Here is a 26,907-nt window from a genome sequence, read left to right on the forward strand (position 1 = left end):
TGGATAGGGGGTTGTGTGTGGTTGTGTGTGTGTGGTTGTGTGTGTGTTGGGTTGTGTGTGTGGGGGGGATGTGTGTGTGGTTGTGTGTGTGGGGTTCTGGGTGTGTGTGGGGTCGTGTGTGTGGGGGGTTGTGTGTGTGGGGTTCTGGGTGTGTGTAGGGTTGTGTGTGGGGTTGTGTGTGTGGGGGCGTTGTGTGGGGTGGTGTGTGTGGGGGTGTGGGCGTGTGTGTGGGTGGTTGTGGGGTCTGGGTGTGTGGGGGTCTGGGTGTGTGGGGTGTGTGGTGAGGTGTGTATGTGTGTGGGATGTGTGTGTGTATGGGGGGTGTGGTTGTGTGTGTGTGGGTGGGTGTGTGTGGGGGTGTGTGGGGTGGTGGTGTGTGTGGGTGCGTGGTGTGTGTGTGGGTGCATGGTGTGTGTGGGTGTGGGTTTTGTGTGTGTGGGTGGTGGTGTGTGGGGTTCTGGGTGTGTGTGGGGTTGTGTGTGTGGGGTTCTGGGTGTGTGTGGGGTTCTGGGTGTGTGTGGGGTTGTGTGTGGGTGCGGGGGTTGGGGTTGTGGGTGCGGGGGTTGGGGTTGTGGGTGCGGGGGGTTGTGTGTGTGTGTGTGGGGGTGTGTGTGTGTAGGGCTGTGTGTGTGTGGGGGTCTGTGTGTGCGTGTGTGTGTGGGTGGTTGTGTGTGTGGGGGGTTGTGTTGGGGTGTGGGGGGTTGTGTGGGTGTTTGGGTGGGTGTGTGTTTGTGTGTAGGGGGTTTGTGTGTGGGGGGTTGTGTGTGGGGGGTTGTGTGGGTGTATGTGTGTGTGGGGTAGTGTGTGTTTGGGGGTTGTGTGTTTGGGGGTTGTGTGTGGGGGGTTGTGTGTGTGTTGGGTTGTGTGTGTGTTGGGTTGTGTGTGTGTTGGGTTGTGTGTGTGGAGGGGAAGTGTGTGTGGAGGGGAAGTGTGTGTGGAGGGGAAGTGTGTGTGGAGGGGAAGTGTGTGTGGAGGGGAAGTGTGTGTGGAGGGGAAGTGTGTGTGGAGGGGAAGTGTGTGTGGAGGGGAAGTGTGTGTGGAGGGGAAGTGTGTGTGGGGTGGTTGTGTGTGGGGTGGTTGTGTGTGGGGTGGTGGTGTGTGGGGTGGTGTGTGGGGTTCTGGGTGTGTGGGGTTCTGGGTGTGTGTGGGTTGGGGTTGTGTGTGTGAGGGGTGTGTGTGGGTGCAGGGGGTTGTGTGTGGTGCAGGGGGTTGTGTGTGGTGCAGGGGGTTGTGTGTGGTGCAGGGGGTTGTGTGTGTGGGGGGTCTGTGTGTGTGGGGGGGGGGTTGTAGGGGTTGTGTGGGTGTTTGGGTGTAGGGTGTGTGTGTAGGGGTGTGTGTGTGTTTGGGTGTAGGGTGTGTGTAGGGGTGTGTGTGTAGGGGTGTGTGTGTAGGGGGTTTGTGTGTAGGGGGTTGTGTGTGGGGGGTTGTGTGTGGGGGGGTTGTGTGTGGGGGGGTTGTGTGTGGGGGGAGGGGTTGTGTGTGTGGGGGGGTTGTGTGTGTGGGGGGTTGTGTGTGTTGGGAGGTTGTGAGTGTGTGTGTGTAGGGGGTTTGTGTGTGGGGGGTTGTGTGTGGGGGTTGTGTGGGGAGGTTGTGTGGGGGGGTTGTGTGTGTGGGGAGATTGTGTGTGGGGGGGTTGTGTGTGTGTGGGGGGGTTGTGTGTGTGTGTGGGGGGGTCTGGTTGCGTGTGTGTGGGGTCTGGGTGTGTGTGGGGGGGTCTGGGTGTGTGTGTGGTGGGGTGTGGTGTGTGGGGTGTGTGTGGTGGGGTGTGTGTGTGTGTGTGTGTGTGTGCGGTGTGTGTGTGTGGGGGGGTGTGGGGGGGTGTGGGGGGGGTTGTGTGTGTGTGTGTGGGGGGGGGTCTGGTTGTGTGTGCGGGGGGTCTGGGTGTGTGTGTGTGTGGGGGGGGTATGGGTGTGTGTGGCCGGGTCTGGGTGTGTGGGGGTGTGTGTGTGTGGGGGGGGGGTGTGTGTATGGGGTGTGTGTGTGTGGGGGGGTTGTGTGTGTGGGGGGGTATGGTTGTGTGTGTGTGGGGGGTCTGGGTGTGTGTGTTTGGGGGTCTTTGTGTGTGTTTGGGGGTGTGGGGGTCTGGGTGTGTGTGTGGGGGTGTGTGTGTGTGGTGTGTGTGTGTGTGTGTGTGGGGGGGGTGGTGTGGGGGGGTGTGTGTGTGGGTGTGTGTGTGTGTGGGGGTGTGGGGTGTGTGTGGGGGGTGGTGTGGGGTGTGTGTGTGTGTGGGGGGGTGTGTGTGGGGGGTTGTGGGTGTGTGTGTTGGGGGGGGTCTGGTTGTGTGTGGGGGGTCTGGTTGTGTGTGGGGGGTCTGGTTGTGTGTGGGGGGTCTGGTTGTGTGTGGGGGGTCTGGGTGTGTGTGGGGGGTCTGGGTGTGTGTTTGGGGGGGTCTGGGTGTGTGTGGGGGTTGTGTGTGGGGGTGTGTGTGGGGGTGTGTGTGTGGGGGGGTGTGTGTGGGGTGTGTGTGTGGGTGTGTGTGTGTGTGTGTGTTGTGGGGGGTGTGTGGAGGGTCTGGTTGTGTGTGGGGGGTCTGGTTGTGTGTGGGGGGTCTGGTTGTGTGTGGGGGGGTTGTGTGTGTGTGGGGGGGGGTCTGTGTGTGTGTGGGGGGGGGTCTGGGTGTGTGTGTGGGGGTCTGGGTGTGTGTGGGGGTCTGTGTGTGTGTGGGGGGGGGGTCTGGGTGTGTGTGGGGGTCTGTGTGTGTGGGGGTGTGTGTTTGTGTGGGGGGTTGTGTGTGTGGGGGGTGTGTGTTTGTGTGGGGGGTTGTGTGTGTGTGTAGGGGTGTGTGTGTGTGTGGGTGTGGGGGTGTGTGTGTGTGGGGGGGGTTGTGTGTGGGGGGGTTGTGGGTGTGGGTGTGTGGGTGTGTGTGGGGGGTTGTGGATGAGTGTGTGGGGGTTCTGGTTGTGTGTGTGGGGGGTCTGGTTGTGTGTGTGGGGGGTCTGGTTGTGTGTGTGGGGGGTCTGGTTGTGTGTGTGGGGGGTCTGGTTTGGTGTGGGGGGTCTGGTTGTGTGTGTGGGGGTGTGTGTAGGGTGGTGTGTGTGTGGGGGGGGTTTGGGGTGGTTTGTGTGGGTTGTGTGTGGGGTTGTGTGTGGGTGTGTAGGGTTGTCTGTGTGGGGTTCTGGGTGAGTGTGTGGGGTTGTGCGTGTGGAGTTGTGCGTGTGGGGGGGTTGTGTGTGGGGCAGTTGTGTGGGGTTGTGGGGGTTGAGTGTGCGGGGTCTGTGGGGGTTGAGTGTGGGTGGGGTGTGTGTGTGTGGGTGGTTGTGGGTGTGTGGGGTTGTGGGTGTGTGTGGGGTTGTGGGTGTGTGTGGGGTTGTGGGTGTGTGTGGGGTTGTGGGTGTGTGTGGGGTTGTGGGTGTGTGTGGGGTTGTGTGTGTGTTTGGGGTTGTGGGTGTGTGTGGGGTTGTTGTGGGTGTGTGTGGGGTTGTTGTGTGTGTGTGGGGGGTTGTTGTGTGTGTGTGGGGTTGTTGTGTGTGTGGGGGGTTGTGTATGTGGGGGGGTTGTGTGTGTGGGGGGGTTGTGTGTGTGTGGGGGGTTGTGTGTGTGTGGGGGGGTTGTGTGTGTGGGGGGGTTGTGTGTGTGGGGGGGTTGTGTGTGGGGCAGTTGTGTGGGGTTGTGGGGGTTGAGTGTGGGTGGGGTGTGTGTGTGTGGGTGGTTGTGTGTGTGTGGGTGGTTGTGGGTGTGTGGGGTTGTGGGTGTGTGTGGGGTTGTGGGTGTGTGTGGGGTTGTGGGTGTGTGTGGGGTTGTGTGTGTGTTTGGGGTTGTGGGTGTGTGTGGGGTTGTTGTGGGTGTGTGTGGGGTTGTTGTGTGTGTGTGGGGTTGTTGTGTGTGTGTGTGGGGTTGTTGTGTGTGTGTGGGGTTGTTGTGTGTGTGGGGTGGTTGTGTGTGTGGGGGGGTTGTGTGTGTGGGGGGGTTGTGTGTGTGGGGGGGTTGTGGGTGTGGGGGGTTGTGTGTGTGGGGGTGTGGGTGTGGGTGTGTGTGTGTGTGTGGGGGGTGTGTGTGGGAGGGGGTGGGTGTGGGGGGGGTTGTGTGTGGGGGGATTTTGTGTGTGTGTGTGTGGGGTTGGGTGTGTGTGGGGTTGTGGGGGGGTGTTGGACCTGGCCTCGTGGCGTGGTTCCCCCGATCCTCAGCACCCTGTTTGCGCAGCCCTGCTCCCCGAGAACTACTGGTCGACCTGTCCCCGGTCCGCCCAGAGCCCTACACCACGCTCCCCGCATGCCCCAACCCAGTGCCGGTAGCCCCTTTCCTGCATCCCTACACGTGGCCACCAGACACCATTATTGCCACACAGGCCCACTGGCCGCCATCTTTTCTTTCCGCCATCCCTGGCTCTGCCACCCTTAGCCGACCCCGGCCCCGTAGAAGCTTAGGCGGCAGACGCGCCTGACCCGGCTGGGGGGTAGAGGACCCTCCAAGTACTCCGGACCAAAGACTTCAATGGCACCTCCGGCCTCCTCCTGAGAGACTGGTTTCACTCACACCTCTATCCTGCCCCTGGGGGCTGGTTTCGATCACACCTTTGGCCTACCCGAGAGCTTGCTCCAGACCTGGATGGGCGTCTGATTCCCGTTTAACTGTGATAAAGAACGTGCTTACTCAAGATCCACGGTGTGGTGTCTGTTCATAAGTGTGGTGTGCGTTCAGTGTGTACGATCAGCAGTCCTCACCGGTGGGGACCGCACAATCAGACTCTGCAGTATTTGTGGGAGAGGAGGATTGTGTCATCCTAGGCATCAGCAAATACTTTTATATTTCTTATGAATCACAAGCAGAGTTTTTTTAGAAAGATGTTCAAAACTGGACAGTGATGTTAAATGTGACAGGACAGACTTCAGAAATACTGCCTAGAATCAAATATTATTTTATATTGGTGATTCGTGAAGAGCTTTGGCCAAACTGAAGGATGCCTCAAAGTGCTTAGCAAGTTCGGATGATGTGAGGAGGGCAGGAGCCCTCTCCCAACTCTTCAAAATATTGTTTAGACTTGCTATCCGGAGCTTTCTGGTTAGAGTCCAAGCGAGTTTCCGCACCAGGAGTCTGCTAGATGGAGGGAGTCAGGAAGTGAGAGGAGGGGAGATGAGGTGAATGCCAAGCTCTGCGTGTACCGAAAGAAGGGGCACGAATAAGATGCGCCTCAGCGAACAGTAAAAAAAATAACTATCTGCTCAGAATATACATGTAAAGAACATGAATTCTCACCCGATTCAGGCTGGAGGCTTGCTGGTACCTAGTGGCCGGCAGCTGCGAACACCTCGTCCGATGCACCCTGGAAATAAACGGAAATTCAAAGGCTTCATTTGGTGAGACACCGAAATATTCCGCTCAAGGTTTCACAAGCACAATTAGAGAACATGGCAGTGCTTTCTAAGAGGAGGTTTTGATGCACTATTCAGGAATCTTGAAATCCTTGTAGTGAAATCTAAAACTGATGAATACTAGATGTGAGCTCTCCAGAGTCTGCGAAGGATTGTACGGAAGGCAATCAGCTGAGCGTTCCTCGCACTGACAAGAAGAGAGCCCAGCGCGCCAGCAAACACCAAGGCCCGACTCAGCCTCTGGGTCTTAAAACCACACGCTTCGACACTGTTCACTTTGCAGAGGAGGAACAAGCACTTCTGTTTCAGACACGTCACTTGCAAATAGACGTGTTGGCGAATCACGAAGCAAATCAGGCAGCAACTGGACAAGGCAGGCAGCACACCAGTCAAGAACTGGGAGCCAGCCTGTTCTTACGTGCATAAACACGGAGCCACAATCCTGCACACGCCACTAAACCCACCGAAAACCTTCACACAGCTGCTGAGGAGTCATGCACACACGAAAGGCGACATCGTGCTAAAAACGAGGAAGCAGGCAGCAACTGGGCAAACCAGCCAGCCAGCAACTGGGAGCCAGCCTGTTCTTACGTGCACAAACACGGAGCCACAATCGTGCACACACCAAGCCCACCAAAAACTTTACCACCCTTGCCGAGGAGTCATGCACACAGCAAAGGCGACATCCTGATAAGGGAACAGACCGCAAAAACGTACCTGCACAACACCATGACACCACCATCTTTCTACGAGGCGAGGCAGAAATACCTTGGAGAAAGCAGCGTAATTTTCTGATTTGGGGCGTGGTTTTCTTTCTCTCCTCTTCCCATTGGCTGGAAGGTAAAATTCCAGCCCATGGGAAGAGGAGAGAAAGAAAACAAGAAAGAAGCGAAAAGACTCCCCCCCCCCCCCCCCCCCCCCCCCCCCCGAATCGGAAAAAGACGGGGCTTGAACGGAGTGAGCCCCTCTCCTCCAATGGCTGGCCTCCGTTTAGGAAGCCAGCCAATGGAGAAGAGGGGCGGGTTCAAGCCCCCATTCTAAGAAACATTAAATCTCCGGACCGAACTGCGCAAGCGCAGCCTACGGTCCTCGACCCAAAAAACATAAGCATGAAAGGTGTTTTTATTAACGTAATGTTTTTTGGTTTGCCCTTCGTTTTTGTAGTGCTTGTATTGCCGACGTTTACCCGATCATCTATATTTAAAGCAATATCTAGTCAGGCTATTGTACATTGACCAGCCTGGTGCTTAGCTAGTCGAGGTACAGTGAACCTGCATTGGTTTGTAAACCAGCCCTTTGGTTGATTGCCCCCATGTAGTAGTTCTACTGTTTACAACAATAAAGTAGGATGAACAGGTAACCCACACATTTCAGATTAGGAGCTAAAACACCACGAAAACATAAGTAAATATCCTCTAAATATTTTGCATTTGAACGTGAGATAAGCGCTGTTGTAAACTCCTGTCGCCATTCTGGAAAGTTGCATTGTTAGATTTTTTTTTACCTCAAGAAGCAAGTAGTGTAGGAACGTTTGTTTGGTTTTGCAGTGCTCTAGTATTCTGGTTTGTATTTTGTTACTTTCTTTTTTAAACTTCCCATAAAGTTACTAGGTCATTGGTTAACAAACTCCTCTCCTAAGAGATCTCATTTGCAGAGATGGTGCAATCTTTTGTGCTTTTTTGTATGCTGGAAATGGTGATCACTGCGAAAGTGCTGATTTGCTTTAACAATATTTTCCTTTTGTCTAGGCACTGGCTGCCAATGCCGGTACTGGCTTTGCCGTTGCTGAGCCTCAAGTGGCCATGTTTTGTGGGAAGCTCAACATGCACATGAACATACAGACTGGAAAATGGGAACCAGACCCATCCGGATCCAAGAGCTGCTTTGGTACCAAAGAAGAGGTTCTGCAGTACTGCCAAGAGGTAAGTTGGATTCCAGTGTCCTCTACCTAGACTGTAGACAACTGAATCCTTTAGATGCCCTTCACAGTTGCATTGCTCCATCCTTTACTCTCCAGAAAATGTCATCCCTATTGACTTTAGTAGAAGCAGAAACCTGAAACTAAAGAGAACCTTTTCATGTACATCTGAATGAAGTGCTCCAAACTAGCTGAAGAGTCTGTTCTCTCTTCAATGCATGCTCTGTTTTGTAGTTCAGTTAAGTACGGCCCATGGTTCGTTAATGTACATTTTTCGGCTATCTTTTTTTGTAGTCGTTACATTGGTCAGTATGTAATGAGGCTTGAATTTTCTACTTTTTGGCATCCGTCTCAACTATTTGACCATGTCTTAACAAGCATAATATTGGAATAGACTCCACAGCCTGATTAACAATGTCAATTTGTACTGTTTTTATACAGCGTTCACGTGTCAACTTTGGGTTTGAGAGCATTTTAACACTGTGCCCAAACATTCCCAGTATTTCGAAAACCACAGGATTCTAAATTCCTATCAGTCATTGGGGTTGTCTGAATGTGACCCAGTTACACTATTGTTTGACATTATTAGGGCCTGAAAACATTTGGCTTTTCTATAGCTCTACTGTGTCTGGTCATCCCGAACAAGCCGGATTACTTAAAAAGCCATTTAGTGCCTTGAAGTCTTGTCTTTCTCTCCTCTTAGACTGATCATTGTGATTCTCGTCCATAATTGTTGATCTTCAGAGACCCAGTCTCTACCCCTTGTCACTTTCCTACAGGCATACTCTTCCTTTGCCCACTGACTCTCTCAAATCCCTCTTTATTCTGAAATATGACCTTTCCCCCAGTTCATCAACATTTATTTTTGGCTTTTCCTCCGCTTTAACGGCTGAAACCTCAGAAGTTACCTGTAAGCCTTAAGGTGTCTGTCACTTTTCTTGGTGGTCACATCATTTTGTCGGTGCGCGCACCATGCAAGGGGCGAGGGAGCGGGTGGGGAGAAGCAACATAGAGGGCAAGGATAGGATGGGATAGCAATCAGACCCCCCAGGATATAGCGGCATGGATTAGCAAATTTAGCGGCAAGAATATGGAAATTTAGCGGCACAAATATGGAAATTTAGCGGCAATTTAGCGGCACTTTATGTTACTCTTAATCATTAATTTTCACCCTGAAATCAATGGATACTGTTTTAGCAGAGTATTCTACTTTGAATTAGGCATGTTTAAAGTGTCTGTAGCTCTATAGAAGCACAGCTCCAGTCCTAACCTCATAGGAGAGAGCTCCCTGGGATGTTCTAGCGACAATGTAGGCACCCCTGCTGGGGCACCGCTGTTCCTAGATCCGTGAGGCCGGACATCTCTTTCTCAGGCTCCCAAGGGCGCAGGATCGTAGTGACTGTTCCAATTAAGTGAGACAGACTGCATAGGGAGGTCACCTCCTGCTTACCTGGTCCAGTCCTCGTAGGCCAACTTGAGCAAACATAGCCTGGCCTCAAAGGGGACTCTTGTCCTGAAGATTTTGGAGAGGACGCTTGAACATAAAGGATTACTTTATAGACCCCAGCTTAAAAGGTTTGAGAATTGTTTACTCCTCCGCTCCTTTTTGCACAATGTCATCAAGTACATTACCAAATAGCTTTGATCCTCTAAAATGTAATTTTTTAAGTAGACCTCTCTGAGCGTAGTCTACTTTCCATGGCTTCACCCGAAGCAGTCTAGGGCCAGTTATTGAAGCCCCAACCGACCATTGCAGCAGGGGCCCACACTGACGATTCTTGAGGCGGTCCCAGGGGATGACACTGCTGGCGGCGGAGAGGTTGACACTCCCACTATTGAGCATAAGGGTTTGGCCAGCTGTCTCAAGCCAGCCAATCCCTTATGCGCAGTAAAGCTCTCTCCCTGTAGGGTTCTGTGTGCTTTGGACGCACAGAGATTTTCCACTTAACTGAGGAAGTAGTTAAGCACTCTATGTGCTGGCACAAATTTGTATTTAATATCGGAACAAGCCATATGCACATCCACAGTTCTTGCAGGCAAATTTACTTCACCCATTGCACAACGTGTAGTAGCATTTCAGCTGAATGCCCCGCAATGTTCACACTGCACACTTAACTTAGGGTTGAATAACTACAATCATTCCTGTCATAGCACCTACTGCAGCCATAGCCTACTCACAATACCCACTATGCAATTACTATTCATACTACAAGGCACACGAAATTCATTCTAGAGTTGCAAGACACTGTACATGGCCATAACATTGCATAGCTGGTATATTTGTTTAATTGCATCCAAAATGCATACACTGCGAACACAACTGTTGCAAAACATCTGTTGCGTGCTCACTTCGCACGCAGTTCACCAATCGTATTACACATAGGAAGTTAAAGCACAATCACGCTGGCCGCAATACATTTGATGTATGATTTCTACACGCTGTGGGCTGAAAGCTATTCAACAGCAATATCACAATGTGAGCTAGGAACAGTTTAGGAAAGTGCAGCCACTACCATCGCTGCATACAAAGGACACTCTAAGAACATGCTCCTCTCACTGTAGCCCTTGCACATTTCACTATTGCAATATGGAATTTCACCTGCATGCCCATACATCTTTACGATCTGGTGATTAAGCTAAAATTCATCTGATCCACGCTTTAACAGAGCAAGGGCTGAGTTTCAAACAGCTGCACAGATATACCGTTTTTCTGTGCTTCACCATGAATTTAGTCCTCTCAGGTTCACGGGTAACATCTCTCCTGTCTCTTTTGTTACCCATGTACTGTTTTCGCATTGTATTGTACGGAAGCAAACACGTCATCATGGAATAAAAAATAAAATGGTTATTGTTGACACTAAACTGCATAAGCAAAAAGGCAGCATGACAATGTATACACAGGCATACATCATCAGACCATCTCACATGCTAAATGACATTGGAATATTTGCATTTATACGTTATGCCGGTACTGTGGCTTTTAAAGAAATTGCTGTCAAGGCGGTGGAACCACAACCAAACACCGGCTAAACTGTTAGGATGGTGCGGGTTCTTTCTTTGAGGCAAATATAATTAACGGTGATTATTTTGAATACCTTTAGGAGTTGTTTTTCGTTGCCACTGTTGTTAAACCTAACTTTCTTTTTGTCAGCCAAACCAAAATTCATTGCCACGGGGAATTCATTTCAGTATTCAGCAGCTGTGTTTTGCAAAGTGAGCGTCATTATAAATGAACTTCCGGGCAGCGTTATGCCTTTTAATCTCCAGAGACAAGTGCTCCACGAGTGGATGTCAGGTCTGGAGATTATCTTCCTATCATCCCGTCATAGTTTGGCACTAGATCTCAGATTAAACTGGCACACCGCTGTGTCATATTTGGGCTTGAATACACGAAGCTAATTGACAAAGTCAGCGCGTCAACAGTCAACAAGATGGCCACAAGAGGTCCTCGTTTCCCAAAAGTTGGGAATTGGGAGGAATTTCGCGGGCAGTCTTGTAAAAATCGCGGCATTTTTACAAAACTGCCGATTTCGCGATTTTTTTGCAAATCGCGAAATCGCGAAATCCTGGAGGGTCTGAGCAATGGGTGACAGAGCGATGTGTAGCAGGTGGTAAGAAGGGCATGGATGAGGAAGCAGCGGAGGAGAGAATTCTCGAGAGGGCAAGCAGAACATGGAGAAAAGTGGCAAGAAGAATTTGGGTGACAGAGCACCAAAGAGTGGAGGGGGAGAGATGTATACGAGAGTGACTGCTATAAAACACATGCACTCCCATGGAGTGCTTAACTCAAAAGCAATATAAACATATAAGTCATGGCAGATGTGGTAAAGAGGCAGTACTTCAGGGGAGGAATAAGCAAAAGATTGACAAGCTGGGACGCAACTAAGCAGTCAAATGAGTGACAGGAAAGCCAAACAGTGGTAAGCAATGATCAGGCTACAAATACCTGTATGCTCTTGGTAAGCCCCCAGTTTGATCGACATAAAAATGGCTCTCATGAGACCATAGATAAAGGCACATCCACTAATGGCAGCTAGAACTAGAATATGTGAGGCCAGGACTGTATACAAGAAGAATCTTGACTCTGCCAAAGTTGTTTGGGAAACTGAACTTTGGAGGGGGCCTATTGGAAGCGGCCATATCCAGGGAGTCTACAACAATCTAGCACATACTTGCCCATGAGGATCCCAAAAAGCATCTTAAATTGGCGACCTACATCTCACCCCATGAATGGGTTGAATACTTCAGGAGGCTATATACAATACCCACACAGGGAAATACTATTACGGTTCCCACTGTTAACTGCAGTGACACTAACGTGCCCCTTAGAGCATGGCCGTTTATGCCTCCACATGGAAATATTTCAATTGATACGTGTATAATATCCGGTGACCATCTGATGCCCAGTGTTACATCCCCATACATTTTAAATGATTAACACCCAGAGAACTGGGAAAGCTCCTGGATTAGACAGAATTCCTGCAGATTTACACCGCTCAGAGCCCTCTGTTTGGGTACCTTGTATTGCTGCACTTTTTAATGCAATAGTAGCTTGAGCTCCAGTTCCTACTGCATGGAAATGTGTGGAGATTTTCCCAATTCATTGGAAGGGCTGTTGTAATGTACCTGGCAACTACCATCCTATCAGTTTGATTGATAACACCCAGAAGATGTTCTTCCAAGCAAGTCCTTGACAACCGATATCCTGGATGCTAGATAATGAAATCCTTAGTCATTTCCAGGCAGGGTTTTGTTAAAGGACTAGTATGGTGGACCAGGTCTTTTGCTTTCTTATGACTATATGGAAGAAGGTCATTGCAAAATAAACATAAATACTTCATTAACATGCCTAACATAACTATATTTATTTTTAAAAAAAAGTTATGTGGCAGTAAAAGCATCTTGGTAAATCCTTTATAGAATTTACAGAAAAAAATAAAAAATAAATCATTGCGTCACCTGTTTTCCCATTGCAGGCACAGAGAATAGCAGCTAAATTGGTTTTAAAACTGATGACAAAACACAAAAGGTATTCAACATTGTCCGCTCTTAGGTAAAGCAATAGAAACGTTCCCATCATCCCCACTGCAACCAATGATAGTGTGTTATGCAGTTCAGAGCTTTCAGAGATATATTTGCCATAATCTGTTCTTCCCTTTTTTGTGAAGCGACAAGTCTCCTCATAATCCCAGAGTGCAAGTGCTGCCTCTTTTGTGTTAAGACTTGTGCATATATCTGGCTCAATAAAGCCCCCCCCCCCCTGTAAGAAAGCGCCCTCTTTTTGCATTGTTGCCCCCACTTTTTGCCAAACTGTTGATGTACGTTGACCCTGAGTTCCTGCCAAAAAGGTACTCTGGGCCGATGTTCTTTCCATAAACTGTATTGAAACCAAACCCAATTGGCACTCTTTGGCCACATGTCAGTCCCTTGTAAATGGTACCATAGATACCAAGGACATTGTGGCCAGGGTTACCTCTAAGGGCTGCAGCACTTATTGTGCCACCCTTAAAGGCCCTGTACTTCTACACACACACACACACACACTGCATGTTTTGGTGCAGAAAAAAGGGAAGAGTGCCTACAACCCACTGCCCTGGCATAGGTCAGCTACCCCTCTAGCTGGGTGCACAATACCAGTAGTGGGGGTGCAGTTGCATGAGCCCTTTACCCCTACAGTGTCTAAACCAATTCTTAGACATTGCAAGTTCAGTAATGCCGTTAAGAGTATATGGTGCTGGTTGTCTGAAATTAAAGGTAAGATAGGTTCTGTTGGGAGTTAGATAATTACTTTAACAGCATTTATAAATAAAAAGAAAAAAAAGGTAAACGCACCTAGATTGATGTAATCAAGATCAATTGTATTAGTAAATTAATTCATTTTTCTGGTATACAGTTAGGGTTATATCTTAGTCAGGCTGTCACAAAAAACAATATTTTTGTTTTAAAAGGGCGGCGCAAACAATAAACTAATCAGTGATAAGCTGTGGGAGACTAAGAAGGGAGCCGGTTGCCCTAGATAATTGTACTTTGAGTTGTATAATGCTAGAGGTCCATGCCTCAGAGGCTGAAAAAATTACTCCTTAGGGAAGCTACTTACATTAGTCAACTGGTTCGAGTTGACCTATAGAGTTGAGAGCTGGCTGCACCTAGGCCTGCATGCCATAATATGTGAGTTGGAATAGTTGGTATGCGAATCCTGTGAGGCCACAAACTTGGAAAAGGCGTGCCCTAATATATGCAGCGCCTTAAGGGTGCGTGCCATCCGCACTGAATCATCTGCGTATCGGAATGTGGGTACTAGTCTTCCTTTGATCTTTGGATCTTTGTTATTTAATGCTATTGCAGCTGGGGGGAAGGTCCCTGACTCATGGCTCAGAGCTGAAATTATAGCTATACATAAAAAAGTGATCTGGGGGAGCCATCTAATTGTAGGCCTATCAGCCTCATTGATAATGCCCCAAATTTTTTTTCGAAACAAATCCTGATGAGACTTTTGGAATGGGTTGATACACAAGAGATTTTATCTCCCCTCCAGGCAGGTTTTAGACCAAGAATTAGTACAACAAATCACATTTTTAGATTTATTGTTTTATATTGGAAATATATTTTACTTCAGAAACAAATTTACGTGGCATTTATTGATCGTAGAGCAGCGTTTGATCTTATACCACGATCGGCCCTTTGGCAAGCCCTGCTAAACATGGGTGCTCTGGCCAACCAAGTGCATTTAATAAGTAAATTACATGGGAATATTTTTACATAGGTACGCTGGGGTCCAAATGGAGAATTGATGGATCATATTCCCATAGAGCGAGGAGTTCGCCAGGGCTGTGTGCTACCCTATTTTCTCTATACATTAATGATGTTGTGACACCCTAGTACATTGCAACAATGACTCCAATTTTAAGTAACAAAAAGATTCCTATTTTACTCTTTGCTGACGATTGCCTCCTCATATCTAAATCTCCGATGGGCCTCAATTTTAATTGATACGTTTTTAAAATGTTGTAACTTGAGAAGCTTATAACTGATTATAAACAAAACTAAGTTTATTGTTTTTGGAAAGAAGAAAAAAGAAAGTCGTGGTATTCATGCCGGGGGCGAGGCCCTGGGCAGAGTACATAGTTTTGATTATTTGGGGGTCAGACTTAAAGACAATTTAGGGTGGACAAACCAATTGGAGAAATCGAAACTAATTACTGAACACAGATCCAATGCCATTTTAAGGTTTTATAATAAAACAAATTCGAGTGTTATTTCCCCCTTTGGAAGTTTACCGAGCAACGGCTCAGGGTGCCGCTCTTTATGGGGCACAGATATGGGGTTATGGTAATTTACAGTTGTTAACCATTGCATAGAACAGCTTTTTTAGAAGGCTATTAGGCTTACCATCTAGTACCCCATTAATCCCCATGTATCTTGATGTTGGAATAAAACGAGTTGCTCACCGGGCCATTTTGAAAACTTTAATATATTGGATCGGACTATGGCTTACACCAGAATGTATAGTCTTTAAAGAATCTATGATAGAGGTAATGAACCGTCAAGGAGCCAGGGAAATTCCTTGGGTTAAATATGTTTCTGGATGGTTTTCCAAACTTGGTATGCAGAACTTGTGGGATGAGCCCCACTCTATTTCAAAATCAGATATTAAACTACTTAAATATAGGAATTGGGCTTATAAAAATGACCAATCTGTTATGAATACCCTCAATGACCCTGCAACTATTATGTTCTTGGCTCATAAGCTCTCTCCACTATTTGAAGAATTTATAGATTTAATTTTTCACTCTCCAACCAGAAACTTATATATAAAATTTCGTAATGGAATTTTACCACTGAGAATCCTTACAAGCAAATGGTCGGCAAACCAAGAAACTGACATCTGCCCTTTTTGCGACCTGGTTCCTGAAAACGAAAAGCATGTACAGTTTTTTTGCAAGGAGTACTTCTACATACGCCGTAAATGGCTAGTCTTGTCGTAGCATGGCCACAGGCAGTCATCTAGAAGCCTTTAGGATCCTGAAAAGTGATACATAACAAAAAACATCATTTGTGTAAGTACATTTTTAGAAGCAATGTGGTATAGGTGAGCAAAAACCCTAAAGGCTTTGGAATAATGAGTTTCGTTGGTTTATTGTTTTCCATTATGTATTGCAGTTAATTACATGCATTTTACGCACTATGCATAGTCACTTTTTTGTATATTTGCACAGCCCTTATATGGTATGTGAAGATAGAATTGCTTATGCACAGGAGGGAAATTGTTGCTGGTTCAAACAAATGACTATAAAGTGAACCTGATGGTCAGAGTGGTCGATACTTTAAGTAATATATATATTTTAGTTTGTTGTATTTTTTTATGGGATGTTTTATTGTGTTTTCATAATGTATTTAAACTGCCTGGAGGGAAATGTTGAAGTTATGTACATTATTGCTATTATGAATATTTTAATGAACTGATTAAAATGTTTTCGATAATTGTAGTGCGGCTGTATTGGTGTATATAGGACCCAGTATTTTTTTCCCCGTGAATTGATTCTGTTTAAGCTTGTTTTTATTTGTTGTGTGTACTTTGAGGGTTATTTAACCGAATAAAGTTATTCCCTCATAACCTTCTCTTACATCAAAATCAAAAGTGTTTCCTGAAGTTGCAATTCTGACCGAATAAACTCCATTCAAAATCTGTCAATTAATCATCATCTGAGCCATCTGCACCAAAAAGACTCTCTAAAGATTCCTTTTCCAACTCCAGACCAGTTTCTTCACTGTCGACCAGACCAGCATCTGTATCACTGTAGCTGAAGATCGTCAACAACAACAGTGTTGATATTAACCCCTTAAGTGCTGCGTCGGTGCGTTGGCCGACGGCAGCACTACCTCCCCAGTGCTGCGCACGACCATTGGACGTCCATTCAGCACTGGTTCCAATGGACAGCGCAGCACTGGGGAGGGATGTTTACTAGCATCTATGAGGTTAACACATTCGAAAATATTGTTGACAATTTCAACTATATGTATTAAAACAACACCAACGACAATGATGCAGTTACCAACAGTCCAAACCTCTAAAACAAAACACCAGGATCAGCCTTTTCTCGCAAAAAGGCATCTCAGTGCAACTCCTAGCAGAACAGACCTTCCCTAGCAAGGTCTCTCAATGCCGCGTCCCAAATCTTTACAATCTAAATACTGAATATTCTGAGTTTTGACCTGCCTGTGATTGCAGGTTATCACCTGTTTTGTGTTTTAAACTTGTGGTGTTCCCTGCCCATGATTGCTGCATTTAACATGTTGAATTGTGGGATTTGAAGTACAACCTCTGTAGTTTGTCCCTCTCATTCAATGGTGACAATCTGTTTTCCCTCCAAATTTCTCCTTTGTTCTGTGCTAAGACCTGTTTGTTAAAACAGTGCACCCCAAGCGACCATTTTTGTGTTCACAAACCCTATTTCTCATCCTGTGCCTCTCAATATATTTAATCTAAATATACTTACTTCCTTTATGTATCTGTATACTTTCAATGTACTTATGGATCTATATATTTATCTCTTTCTTCTAATTTATCAATTCCAATGCACTAGCCTATTTCTCAGCCTATACTTCGCTCAATATATCTTCTAGTCCAACCTTCTGACTCATCTCAAACTTCTTTCTACTACTCCTTCCAATGCACTACCCTATCTCTCATCCTATATCAATATATCCTCTACATCCACTCTGTCATTTATCCCAAACCCCATACCACTTCTATGATCGCCAAAATAACCCTTTCTAGACTCTCTCCTGCTGTACCCCTCCTTGCATCATCTGACACAATTTTACTACACCGATCCCTTAAAGCAAACCTTTCTAAACTCTCCCCTCTAACTCCTCCCCTCCAAAACTCCTTTTTACTCATCCAAAAGCCCCTTTCTACTGCTAAGACCTCAAAAAAAATCCTTCACTCTTTTATCCCTCCTCTATCCTCTTCAATCAAAATTAACAGACTAACATGTTCACTTCTCAAATTCCATATTCTTTGTTTTTTTTAAATATTTTATTGAACAAAAGCAGAGACAGTAATCAGCAGGTAATCTCGAAGTACAATCTTGACATAGAATACGTACATTACAGCAGTGCATCATAGGCACAATTACTAGGGGGAACCCCGTCTAGACATCGCCATATCAATTGAAGGGGAGGTACACAGTCCACCTCTGTAAGTATTCCATCGTCCCCATTTCTTATCCCAAACACTCGGGCACCCCTGACCTTATTTAGAGGGTGAGCCCCACTGCATTGCTATTTCACGTTTCAATAAAAGGGAGCCCAGAGCCACCTATTGCTGTTCGAGTGCAGTTAGATCTGTGGGGTCCCACACATTAAGAAGTTCACTTTTGGGAGTCAGAGGGATGGATTTCCCTAGGGCATCAGCCATCTTACGGAGAGCGCGTTTCCAGAGGTCTTGGATCACCAGGCATTCCCAGAGGATGTGATAGAAGGTGCCAATCTGACCGCAACCACGGAGGCAGAGGTCAGAGGTCCGTCCACCAATCCTGCCTAGAAGGGGAGCAGACATGTATGTTCTGTGTAGTATCTTTAATTGTATAAGCCTAAATCTATGGTTAATAGCGGATTCACGCGGGGACATTAGCGCCGCTTGCCATTCAGCGTCCTCCAAGACCCCGATGTTGTTTTGCCATTTGTCTCGTAGAAGTTGGAAGGTGTTAGGCATGTTGTTACATAGCTTGCGATAGGTGTAGGATATCGCTTTGGCCTGGAGGGGTTCTGACAAGAGTCTGTCCTCTAGGGGCGAGGACTGTGGGAGAGAGGAGAGATCAGGGACGCTGGTAAGTATGGCTTGTTTGATTTGTAGATAACGGAAGGCCTCAGATTGGGCTAAGTCGTATGTCTTCCGGAGCTCTTCGAAGGTCAGTAATTTGCCCTTGTGAAGCATGTCGCCCAGAGTGGAAATGCCAATTGTGTCCCACTTGTCAAAGCCCTGATAATGACAGAGGGAACCTAGCTGATGTGAAGCCCAAAGTGGGGTGGATATTGTAAGAGTGTTAGCCCACCCGAGTCGCTTGTTCGCTCGACGCCAAATCGTTATTGTGTGGGACATCGAGCCTATATACCGGGTACGAGAGTGCTTGCCGTATAGGGCTTCAAGGTAGCCCCCACGGCCCGTCTGGTATCTCTCTAGATGGAAAGCAGGGTTAGTGGGTGAACCAGAAATCCAAGAGTTAGTGGCAATCAATTGGGTAGCCCAATAATAGAGTCGAACATTTGGGAGGGCAATTCCTCCATCATACCACCCTTGTGTAAGCGAAAGGAGAGCAATTCGGGGAGAGCCGCCGTTCCATAAGAGGAGGCGGAGGTCTCCTTCAAGTGTATTAAAATAGGAATCAGCTACGGGAAATGGGCAGTATTGCAGGGCATACAAAAATCGAGGGAGTGCAAGCATCTTGAAGAGGGCTGCTCTGCCTGGGAGTGAAAGTGGTAATGATCTCCAATGTGAGATGTCAGTGTGGAGTCTCTGAAGTGGGCCTCTGAGGTTGCGCTCATAGAATAGTTTGGGGTCAGGGGTGACAAAGATTCCAAGGTATTTAAACCCCTCCAGGGCAAGTTCAATGGAATAGCCTCGTGGGAGAGAAGGAGGTGGGCTTCTAAGAACATATAGCAGTGATTTGGACCAGTTGATGGAAAAGCCCGAGTATTTGCCAAAGTTAGTGATGACGTGGAGCAGGCTGTTAAGGGAGGATTTGGGGAGGAGACATAGACTAGGATGTCGTCCGCGTTGAGCGAGATTTTGTCAATGGTCTCGTCATTCCAACGGATGCCGCGGATGGAATTGTCAGTTCTGACCCAATGAGCCAGAGGTTCAAGGGTAAGTGCGAACAACAAAGGGGACAAATGACATCCCTGTCTGGTACCTCTGTGCAGGGGAAACCGTCTGGACGTATGTCCATTGACATAGACTTGACCCCATAGATCAGTATATAGCAGTCGGATCCATTGAATAAATTTAGGACCAAAACCAAAGCGGAGGAGGACTTCGAAAAGGTATGACCATTCAATGGAGTCAAAGGCAAGCGTCGCGTCTAGGGAAAGGATATCCGCGTCTTCTTGAAGTATTGGTATCCTGCTCATGACATTATTAAGCGGGCGGAGGTTGAGTGCTGTATTGCGGCCCGGTAGAAAGCCCGATTGATCATCGTGGATCAAGGCAGGGAGGACTGTCATAAGTCTGGCAGCGAGGAGTTTTGCCAGGATCTTCACTTCAGAGTTAATGAGAGAAATTGGTCGGTAAGAGCCGCAGTCATTAGCCGGTTTGTTCGGTTTACGGATGACCACTATTGATGCCAGTCGCTGGTCAAGTGGCAGGCGGCCGGCATCTCGACACTCTTCGAACATTGCTTTGAGGTGCGGAAGGATCTCACCTGCCATGCCCTTTAGGAACTCAATTGGAACACCATTGGGGCCCATAGCTGTACCAGATTGAATGGCAAACAAGGCATTGCCGACCTCCTCTACTGTGATGTCTGCCTCCAGTTCCTGCACGTCCGATTCGGAGAGAGAGGGAAGTCTCATCTCGGCCAGAAGTAGTTTAGACTCCTCGGCGCCATAATGTGCTTTGGCCGTATAGATTCGCTCCAGATGGGAAGCGAAGGCCTACGCTATGTCGCTCGGGTCTGTGACAGTAAAGCGATCCGGCAGGGTCAGCTCCGGGATCCATCGAGATCCCTGTTCACGTTTTTCGAACCATGCAAGCATTTTACCTGCCCAATCGCCCAGTTCATAAACGCGATGGCAAGTTTTCAAGAGCTTGGCCTGTGCCTTTTCGAGGGCTAATGCTTAAATTCCAGTTGTTTCGCGCGGAGGCGAGTCGCCGTTTTGTCTGTGGGGTGTGCATTGTGGAGTGATTCAAGGTGGGTCAGGTCTGACTCAACCTGAATTAGGTGTTCACTCTGTTTGTGATTGTAGCTACTTTTGAGAGCTAAGGCCTTACCCTTAAGTACTGCCTTGTATGCCTCCCATATGGTCACGGCTGACTCCACCGAGCCCACATTTTCCGCAAAATAATATTCTGTGTTCAAGTAGGCAGTCTTTTATATCAGGGACCTTGAGGAGCCAGGGCATTATGATTATGGGGCCACGGGACCTCCAGCGGTGGTATGTGAATTCCACAGTTAATGGGGAATGGTCTGAGATTCCCCTGGGGAGCCCTTTGGGGTGGCGAAAAAACTCCAGGTCAGTGGTGGGAGAAAACAGATAATCTATGCGAGAACTGCTCTTGTGGGCATTGGAGTAGAGTGTGAAGTAAGAAGTAGTCGGATGACACGCGCGCCATAGGTCCTCAAGCCCCATCGTCTGTGTGAAATCAAATAAATCAGAGCCCGACCTGTGTGACGTGCGTTGAGGATGCCGATCTTGAATGTCGTTCATTGTCATATTAAAGTCTCCTCCAAAGAGTAGAGGTCCCTGTGGGAGATCTAACATTATGCGTTGTAAGGTCTGTAGAGCAGCCACGCCTAAGGCTGGGGGGACGTATACTGAAATGACGTTTAGCGGTTTGCCGTCCAAGGTGGCCTCCAGCACAGCAAAGCGGCCCAAGGGGTCGGCCCACGTCTTTGTAGGTGTCAGTGCAACGTTTTTCCGAACGAGGATTCCGGTCCCTCTGGATCCGGAGGTGAAGCCAGCATGTACATGTAGTTTATAGCCTCCCCGGTGAAGTGCTTGGCACGCATTGCCCATTAAGTGAGTTTCCTGGAGGAGAACCAGGTCTAGAGCGTGACGTTTGAGGTATTGCGTGACTAACCCTCTCTTTATTTTACTACCTAGGCCGTTAACATTCCACGTCATGAGAGAGAGAGAAGTCGTCAATGAGGGTGTCATGGTGGCTTAATAAACGGAAGGTGTGTACGGATTAGTGGTGTTTGGGGCACTGAGCCTGTGCTGTAGGAAAGAGCAGCCTCAAAGGAGACAGTGACAGAGTGCTGGAAAGACCCGGCGTGTGCGAGCAGCGAGTGATGGACGTCTCGCGAGGGCTTGTTGTGGTGCGTAATTGGGTCCACAGCTAAGAAACTGTTGCATTGTGGAGACTGAAAAGGAATCGGATGTAGCGGCGACATCCAAGCTAGCGGTCTAAGCGAATGTCCCCCTCTGGGGAAGGAGTCGGTGTTATCTAATTGAGAATACTGAGTGTGTTGTGGGGGCGTAAAGTGCTGAGTAGTACGTTTCAAGTCTAAGAATTCTCTGCTGTGTGTAAACTGAAACAAAACCAATACCAATACAATTGTCTGAGCAAACTTCCCAACAACCCATGACCTCCCCATGCCCTCCCCCTCCCCCTTCCCGTTCCCCCCCCCCTCCCCTTTCGACCCCCCTCCCTGCCCCCCTGCCTGCGGACTTGAAACTATCCACTCCCCAACTAGGCAGAGTGCCTGTCGCCCTCCCAAACATTAATGAGGTACGTGGAGAGCCGTGGGTGCCCCCGCCATCTATAGACAAGATAATAACGACTGGTGCAGCGAAAAACAACTTATATCCATAATAGCATTTACATAGTAGAAATTAGTAAGCATATGAGGCCCAGGACAGCCCCGCGCCAAGAGCCGAGACCCCCCCATTTCAGGCAATTGACAATAGTACGAGACGTCTCCCAGTGTAAACAGATAGCACGTAATAACTAATAAGGCAAGGATAATCAAGGAAGGTCAAAGTCTAGAAGAGTACTCATCCCGGTTAGGCATTATAAACATCACCTTCCCACGCTTTGGGAATTCTCCCGGGGGGCCAAGAGTCACTTCCAGTATAAGAGCAATAGGTGGGTCAGTCCGGCCTACCCTAAGCAATACACAGGAGGTATATTAGTCACAAGCAAACGGAAAACAGCAATCGGAACAACATGTACAATCATGACAGAACCAAAAAGGATACATATGGATCAGAAAGGGCCGCAGTCTATAAGGTGGAGTTCAAAGCGCCGAGGAGGGCGGGCCCACTGAGAGCAAGAACTGGCGATCAACGCGGTCGTGAGCAGCGAGGACAGTCCCAGCATTGAAGGTGACGTAGTAGATCAAGGAAGGTGCAAATCTGCACCGGGTGAGCCAGCAGGGAGACATTTTGATGTCAAGGGCAACAAAGCAGACATTGCAGGTGTAGATGGTCAAAAACAACAGTGTTTCAATTGTCATATGAGTCTTGAGGCCGCTTGTCACTTTTCCCCCTGGAAGCTTTCCACAAACAGATCCTGACTTTCCGGTGGTATCTCAGCATCAGATCGGTCTATGGATTTCCTGCGACGACTCTGGTCAGATGTAGACTGGCGCCATCCCTCAAGCCAGTCCCATACCTCAGCAGGGATTCGAAGAACCAGATCTTGCCCTCCGATTCGACGCGCAGCTTCGCGGGAAACAGCATGGAGTACCTGATGGACTGCGCACGGAGTGCCCTCTTCACCTCCAGGAAGCTGCGCCGCCGAGCCTGCTCTTTCACGGTAAAGTCCGGGAAGATCATGATCTGCGCGTTGTCAATACGCAGTGGCGGTCCTGTTCGTGCCGTTTGGAGGATGACATCACGGTCACGAAAATTGAATACCCGGGCAACGATAGGGCTGGGGGGAGCGCCCGGCTTCGGCTTGCCCCCAGGGACCCTGAGCGCTCTTTCTATGGAGAAATAGTTTGTAGAGTTGTTTTGGTTGGAGATGTTGCAGAACCAGTTTCTCCACAAAGAGATCGGCGGCCGGCTCCTCAAGGCGCTCCGGAACACCCAGGATGCAGAGATTATTGTGTCTCGCACGCCCTTCATAGTCATCCAGGAGCACCTCCATTTGGTGTTGTTGTTTCTGGAGTTGAGTCACCTGCTGTTGTAGAGTTGAGGTATTGTCAACAAGTGCCAGGGTCTTGACTTCTATATCCTTGACTTTAGTGTCCATTTTATGAAGATCTGCGCGCAAGAGTGTCACTTCAATATTCACTGAGTCAATGCGGGTCTCCAAGGATGAGCGAACTCCAGCGATCGCCTCCATTACGTCTTCTAAGGTAGGGGGCCTCGTCGGCGGAGGGGGAGTCGCGGTTTTAGGTATGCTCAACAAACAAAAAAGCCAGACAAATTTGTTTTTTAGATTTTTGATCCCACCCACCCAATTAGTTCTGGAGGGTCATCTATTTTATTTTAGTTTTTTTGTATTTTTAGAAAAACATTAAACCTTTGATTTATATATGTCTTCAAACAGACAGTCAGCGAACAGTGAAAAAAATACATACAGACAAGTGAAATTTGCAATAATGTACAAGTGCTCAAAAATCTATACTATCAGTTCATACAGGCAACACCAAGAGCAATAAATCAAATACCTAACAATAAATTCACATTAGGAACCAGTCCTTTATATTAGGTACAAAAAGACAGGCGGACAAATAGTTCAAAAGATTCGCCTGCCTGTCTTACTAAACCAGGGATAGGAAAATAAATTGAAGGGTTACAAAACTAGGGATAACACTGTATAAGTTTAACCGGCCCTAGTGGCACCCTTGTTCTTTTTCCAAGGCTTAGGGTCAACGCGTTCCGAACCACAATGTTAGTATGGGCTCTCCTCAGGACACGGACTGGATGGAGCTGAAACTGGAAATAATAATAATGAAGGAGAATGGTGTAAGAGTTGTGTACGAATGTTAAAATTAGTTAAAAAACTCAGACTCGAGACTCAGAGAATAGTGTCAAAGTGTACCTGGGCATGACAGGTGGATGTCACTCATAAGTGGTTGCAGTGAAATGGAAGGCCACAGGCGTACCAGGGTTCTGTAACCGGATAGGAATGGTAATCAGAACATCTCTATGCGACAGATGCCACAACATTTTAAATGGTAGGTTGAGCGTGGACAGAAGCCTACCTGTGTAGAGGTGCGTTATTTATGCATGTAAATGGAGATGTATCAAAGGATCCGTAGTTTGTGGGCGATTTCCGGCAGGAGCCAACCTGGGGGGAAAATGGAAGGTCTTTTTGAGTATACCCACTTGTTATTACTACACAAATAAAGAATGGGGTTTAGCTATTACCAGCGTTACACTCACTTTGTTGAGGGCGACCGGCGCCATGGCTCAGGAATCTCCAATGCACGTTCAAGTGCTTCTTAGTTTGTCGGCAGTGTTTAGCGCAAACTCGCCTGGAAAATGCCGTAATCTAAGTTTTAGATACACCTGCTCATTCTTACTGCATCAAAAGACGCGCAGCGGCACTGTCAACAGGGATTGTACTCACTATTCGGTATAGGCGGTCTGCTCTCTTCGCTCGCGGGCGGCGTTTGGCATTAGCACGCCGCGAGCATGGGATGCTTAACATGGCCGCGTGTGTAACCGGGGATGATGGGACATGTAGTCCACATCACCAGCAAATTTCTAAAATCAAAGCCGCTTGAAAAGCCTGAGAAGACCATTCCAGACACTGCAACGTTTAAGTCAAGACATTTAGAAACATGCTGGAACCGTAACCACAAAGGACAGACATACCGTATTATGAAACGTTATGTAAAGGCTGCAGGTAGCCCGTGAATAGAAACGGGGGTAGCTCACAGGTTGTTTATTTCGGACAGATCATTCAGTCCGGAGTTGGCTGTATCAAATTTAAGTATAAGATATGCTTCCCTCTGAGATAAGCGTATTTCGGGGTCGCCGCCTCCACCTACTTTGATTACTGACAGCACAGTCCATTTCAATTCCTCCAACCTTGTGATTCTTCTGTAAGAAATTCGTCACCAGCGGGGCAGTGAGGATTTTATTGTTAATTCTGGACCGATGTTGGATAATCCTTTGTCTGACTTCCTGTGTTGTCTTGCCAATATACACCTTTTGGCATGGACATTGAATGGCATATACCACGTACTTCGTTTTGCAATTGGTGTGTTCCTCGTGCCGCCAGAATTTCTTTCCATCTGTGGAAAGAGATCCCTCCACTGTAAGATTGCACACGGAACAAGTACCACATTTACGGTGACCCTTCACTGGATTCATACCAAATATTGTGCTCTGGGTATCACGCTTTTTTTGGGGTCGTGTGGATGTGATCTGCTCCCCTATACTGCGGTTCTTCTTGAGAGCAAATAGGGGTGATCCAACATCAGGGAGGACCTCTTCAACTAGATGCCAAGAATTACAAATGATTTTCTGAAGAGGGTGTGTGTGGGGTCCGAATGTTGACACACACACCATACGCTGCGTTGGTGGTCTGAGTCTCTTCTCAAGCAAATGCTCTCTGGGTGTCCACCTTGCTCTATTCATGGAATGCTTGATAAGCTTCCTTGGATAGCCTCTGTCCTGTAGTTTTTTGGCCAGTGTTTGACCATGAATGTCAAAATCTTGAATTCTTGAACAATTTCTTCTTACCCTAAGAAACTGTCCTTAGGGAAGATTGTTCTTGAGACTTCGAGGATGGTAACTTTTAAAATGTAGGGCGTTGTTTTTATCCCTCTTTTTTTGGTACAGGGAGCATGCCAACCCGTCCGTTGTTGCCTTGACTTCCACGTCTAGAAACGGTAATGATTTGGAATCAAAAGTAAGACTGAACTTAATGTCAGGGCTGCGGTTGTTAAGCCATACGTGGAATGACTCCAACGATTGAATAGTTCCGTTCCAGACGCACCACACGTCGTCTATGTATCGCAGCCACGTGTGGTGCGTCTGGAACGGAACTATTCAATCGCCAGAAAAGCGCTTCAACACCCATCAGGGGTAACAAGTGCTATATGAATGCAAATCTTTCTTCCCCTTTTATCCCTCCGCTATCCTTCTCACTCCAAGTAACAGACTAATATCCACCACTGAAATTACCTCATATTTCACCATATTAATTCACCACTAATCCTTTATAGGCTTCCTGAATGTGTCAACAAGTGATAAATAAATACAAACCTTTGTCCTCCTCTATCCATCTGCTATCATTCCAAATCCAAATAACTGACTAACCTATCCACCACATAAAAAGTACTTGCATGTTTCACTATACTAATTCAACACTAATCCTCTATGGGTCCCGGAGTAACGTGCTACCCGCCGAAAAAGCGCTTCGACGTCTCGTCAGGGATAGTAAGCGCTATATAAATACAATCCTGAAGAAGCTGGTTTGGCAAACCCCACACATTGCCAATCTCCAGACAGTAGAAGATCTTACAAGTCCTTTCAAGATGACCAGGATGACTAGTGGCAATTTGATTACGACCCATCTACGCAGGTGTCACAAACAGCACAGGAAGGTATAGTTCAAGTCCTGACGCTCTCAGTAGTGGTCGCTCCCCACGCTCCCTGCTCTACTTTGGGTATCGTTGGGCTGCGCTCTTTGCTCTCATCTGATCATTTTAAATCTTCTGGCTGCCGTCTATAATAGCGCTGTAGTGGGATAAGCTTTGCAGAGTACTAGAAATAATTATAGCTGTAGCGCTCGCTGTGTTGCTCTGATTGAAAAGTGCATTGCTTGTCTTGTGCATAGATTTTTGTAGCGCTTTATTCACAGATTGTCTAAGCTGCTTAATTTGGCTTTGTGCCCCAGCCTCTCTCTAGTTTCGCTTTTGCTGCTGCCATTTTGTTGTTGTTGTGCCTCGGAGCCCGTCCTCTACACCTCGCCCCTGCCTCCCAGCTGATCCTCCCTCGCCCCTCCCCCCTCTACTTCTCCACTTATGACAGATGCATTTGCGCGCGGCTTTC

At 47.7% G+C, this 26,907-nt stretch overlaps 1 protein-coding gene across 10 annotated transcripts in view; it reads left to right on the forward strand.

The window, feature by feature from the left end:
* APLP2 (amyloid beta precursor like protein 2) overlaps nt 1–26,907 on the forward strand; it is a 640,140-nt gene that overhangs the window by 146,595 nt on the left and 466,638 nt on the right. For all 10 annotated transcript variants that reach the window (XM_086956906.1, XM_086956911.1, XM_086956909.1 and 7 more), the window contains exon 2: nt 7,058–7,231. In XM_086956906.1, coding sequence (XP_086813032.1) covers nt 7,058–7,231 — 174 coding nt within the window. The remainder of the gene's footprint in view (nt 1–7,057; nt 7,232–26,907) is intronic.

The sequence above is a fragment of the Lissotriton vulgaris genome, chromosome 2_1, assembly GCF_964263255.1.
Source record: "Lissotriton vulgaris chromosome 2_1, aLisVul1.2, whole genome shotgun sequence".
Classification (NCBI taxonomy): domain Eukaryota; kingdom Metazoa; phylum Chordata; class Amphibia; order Caudata; family Salamandridae; genus Lissotriton; species Lissotriton vulgaris.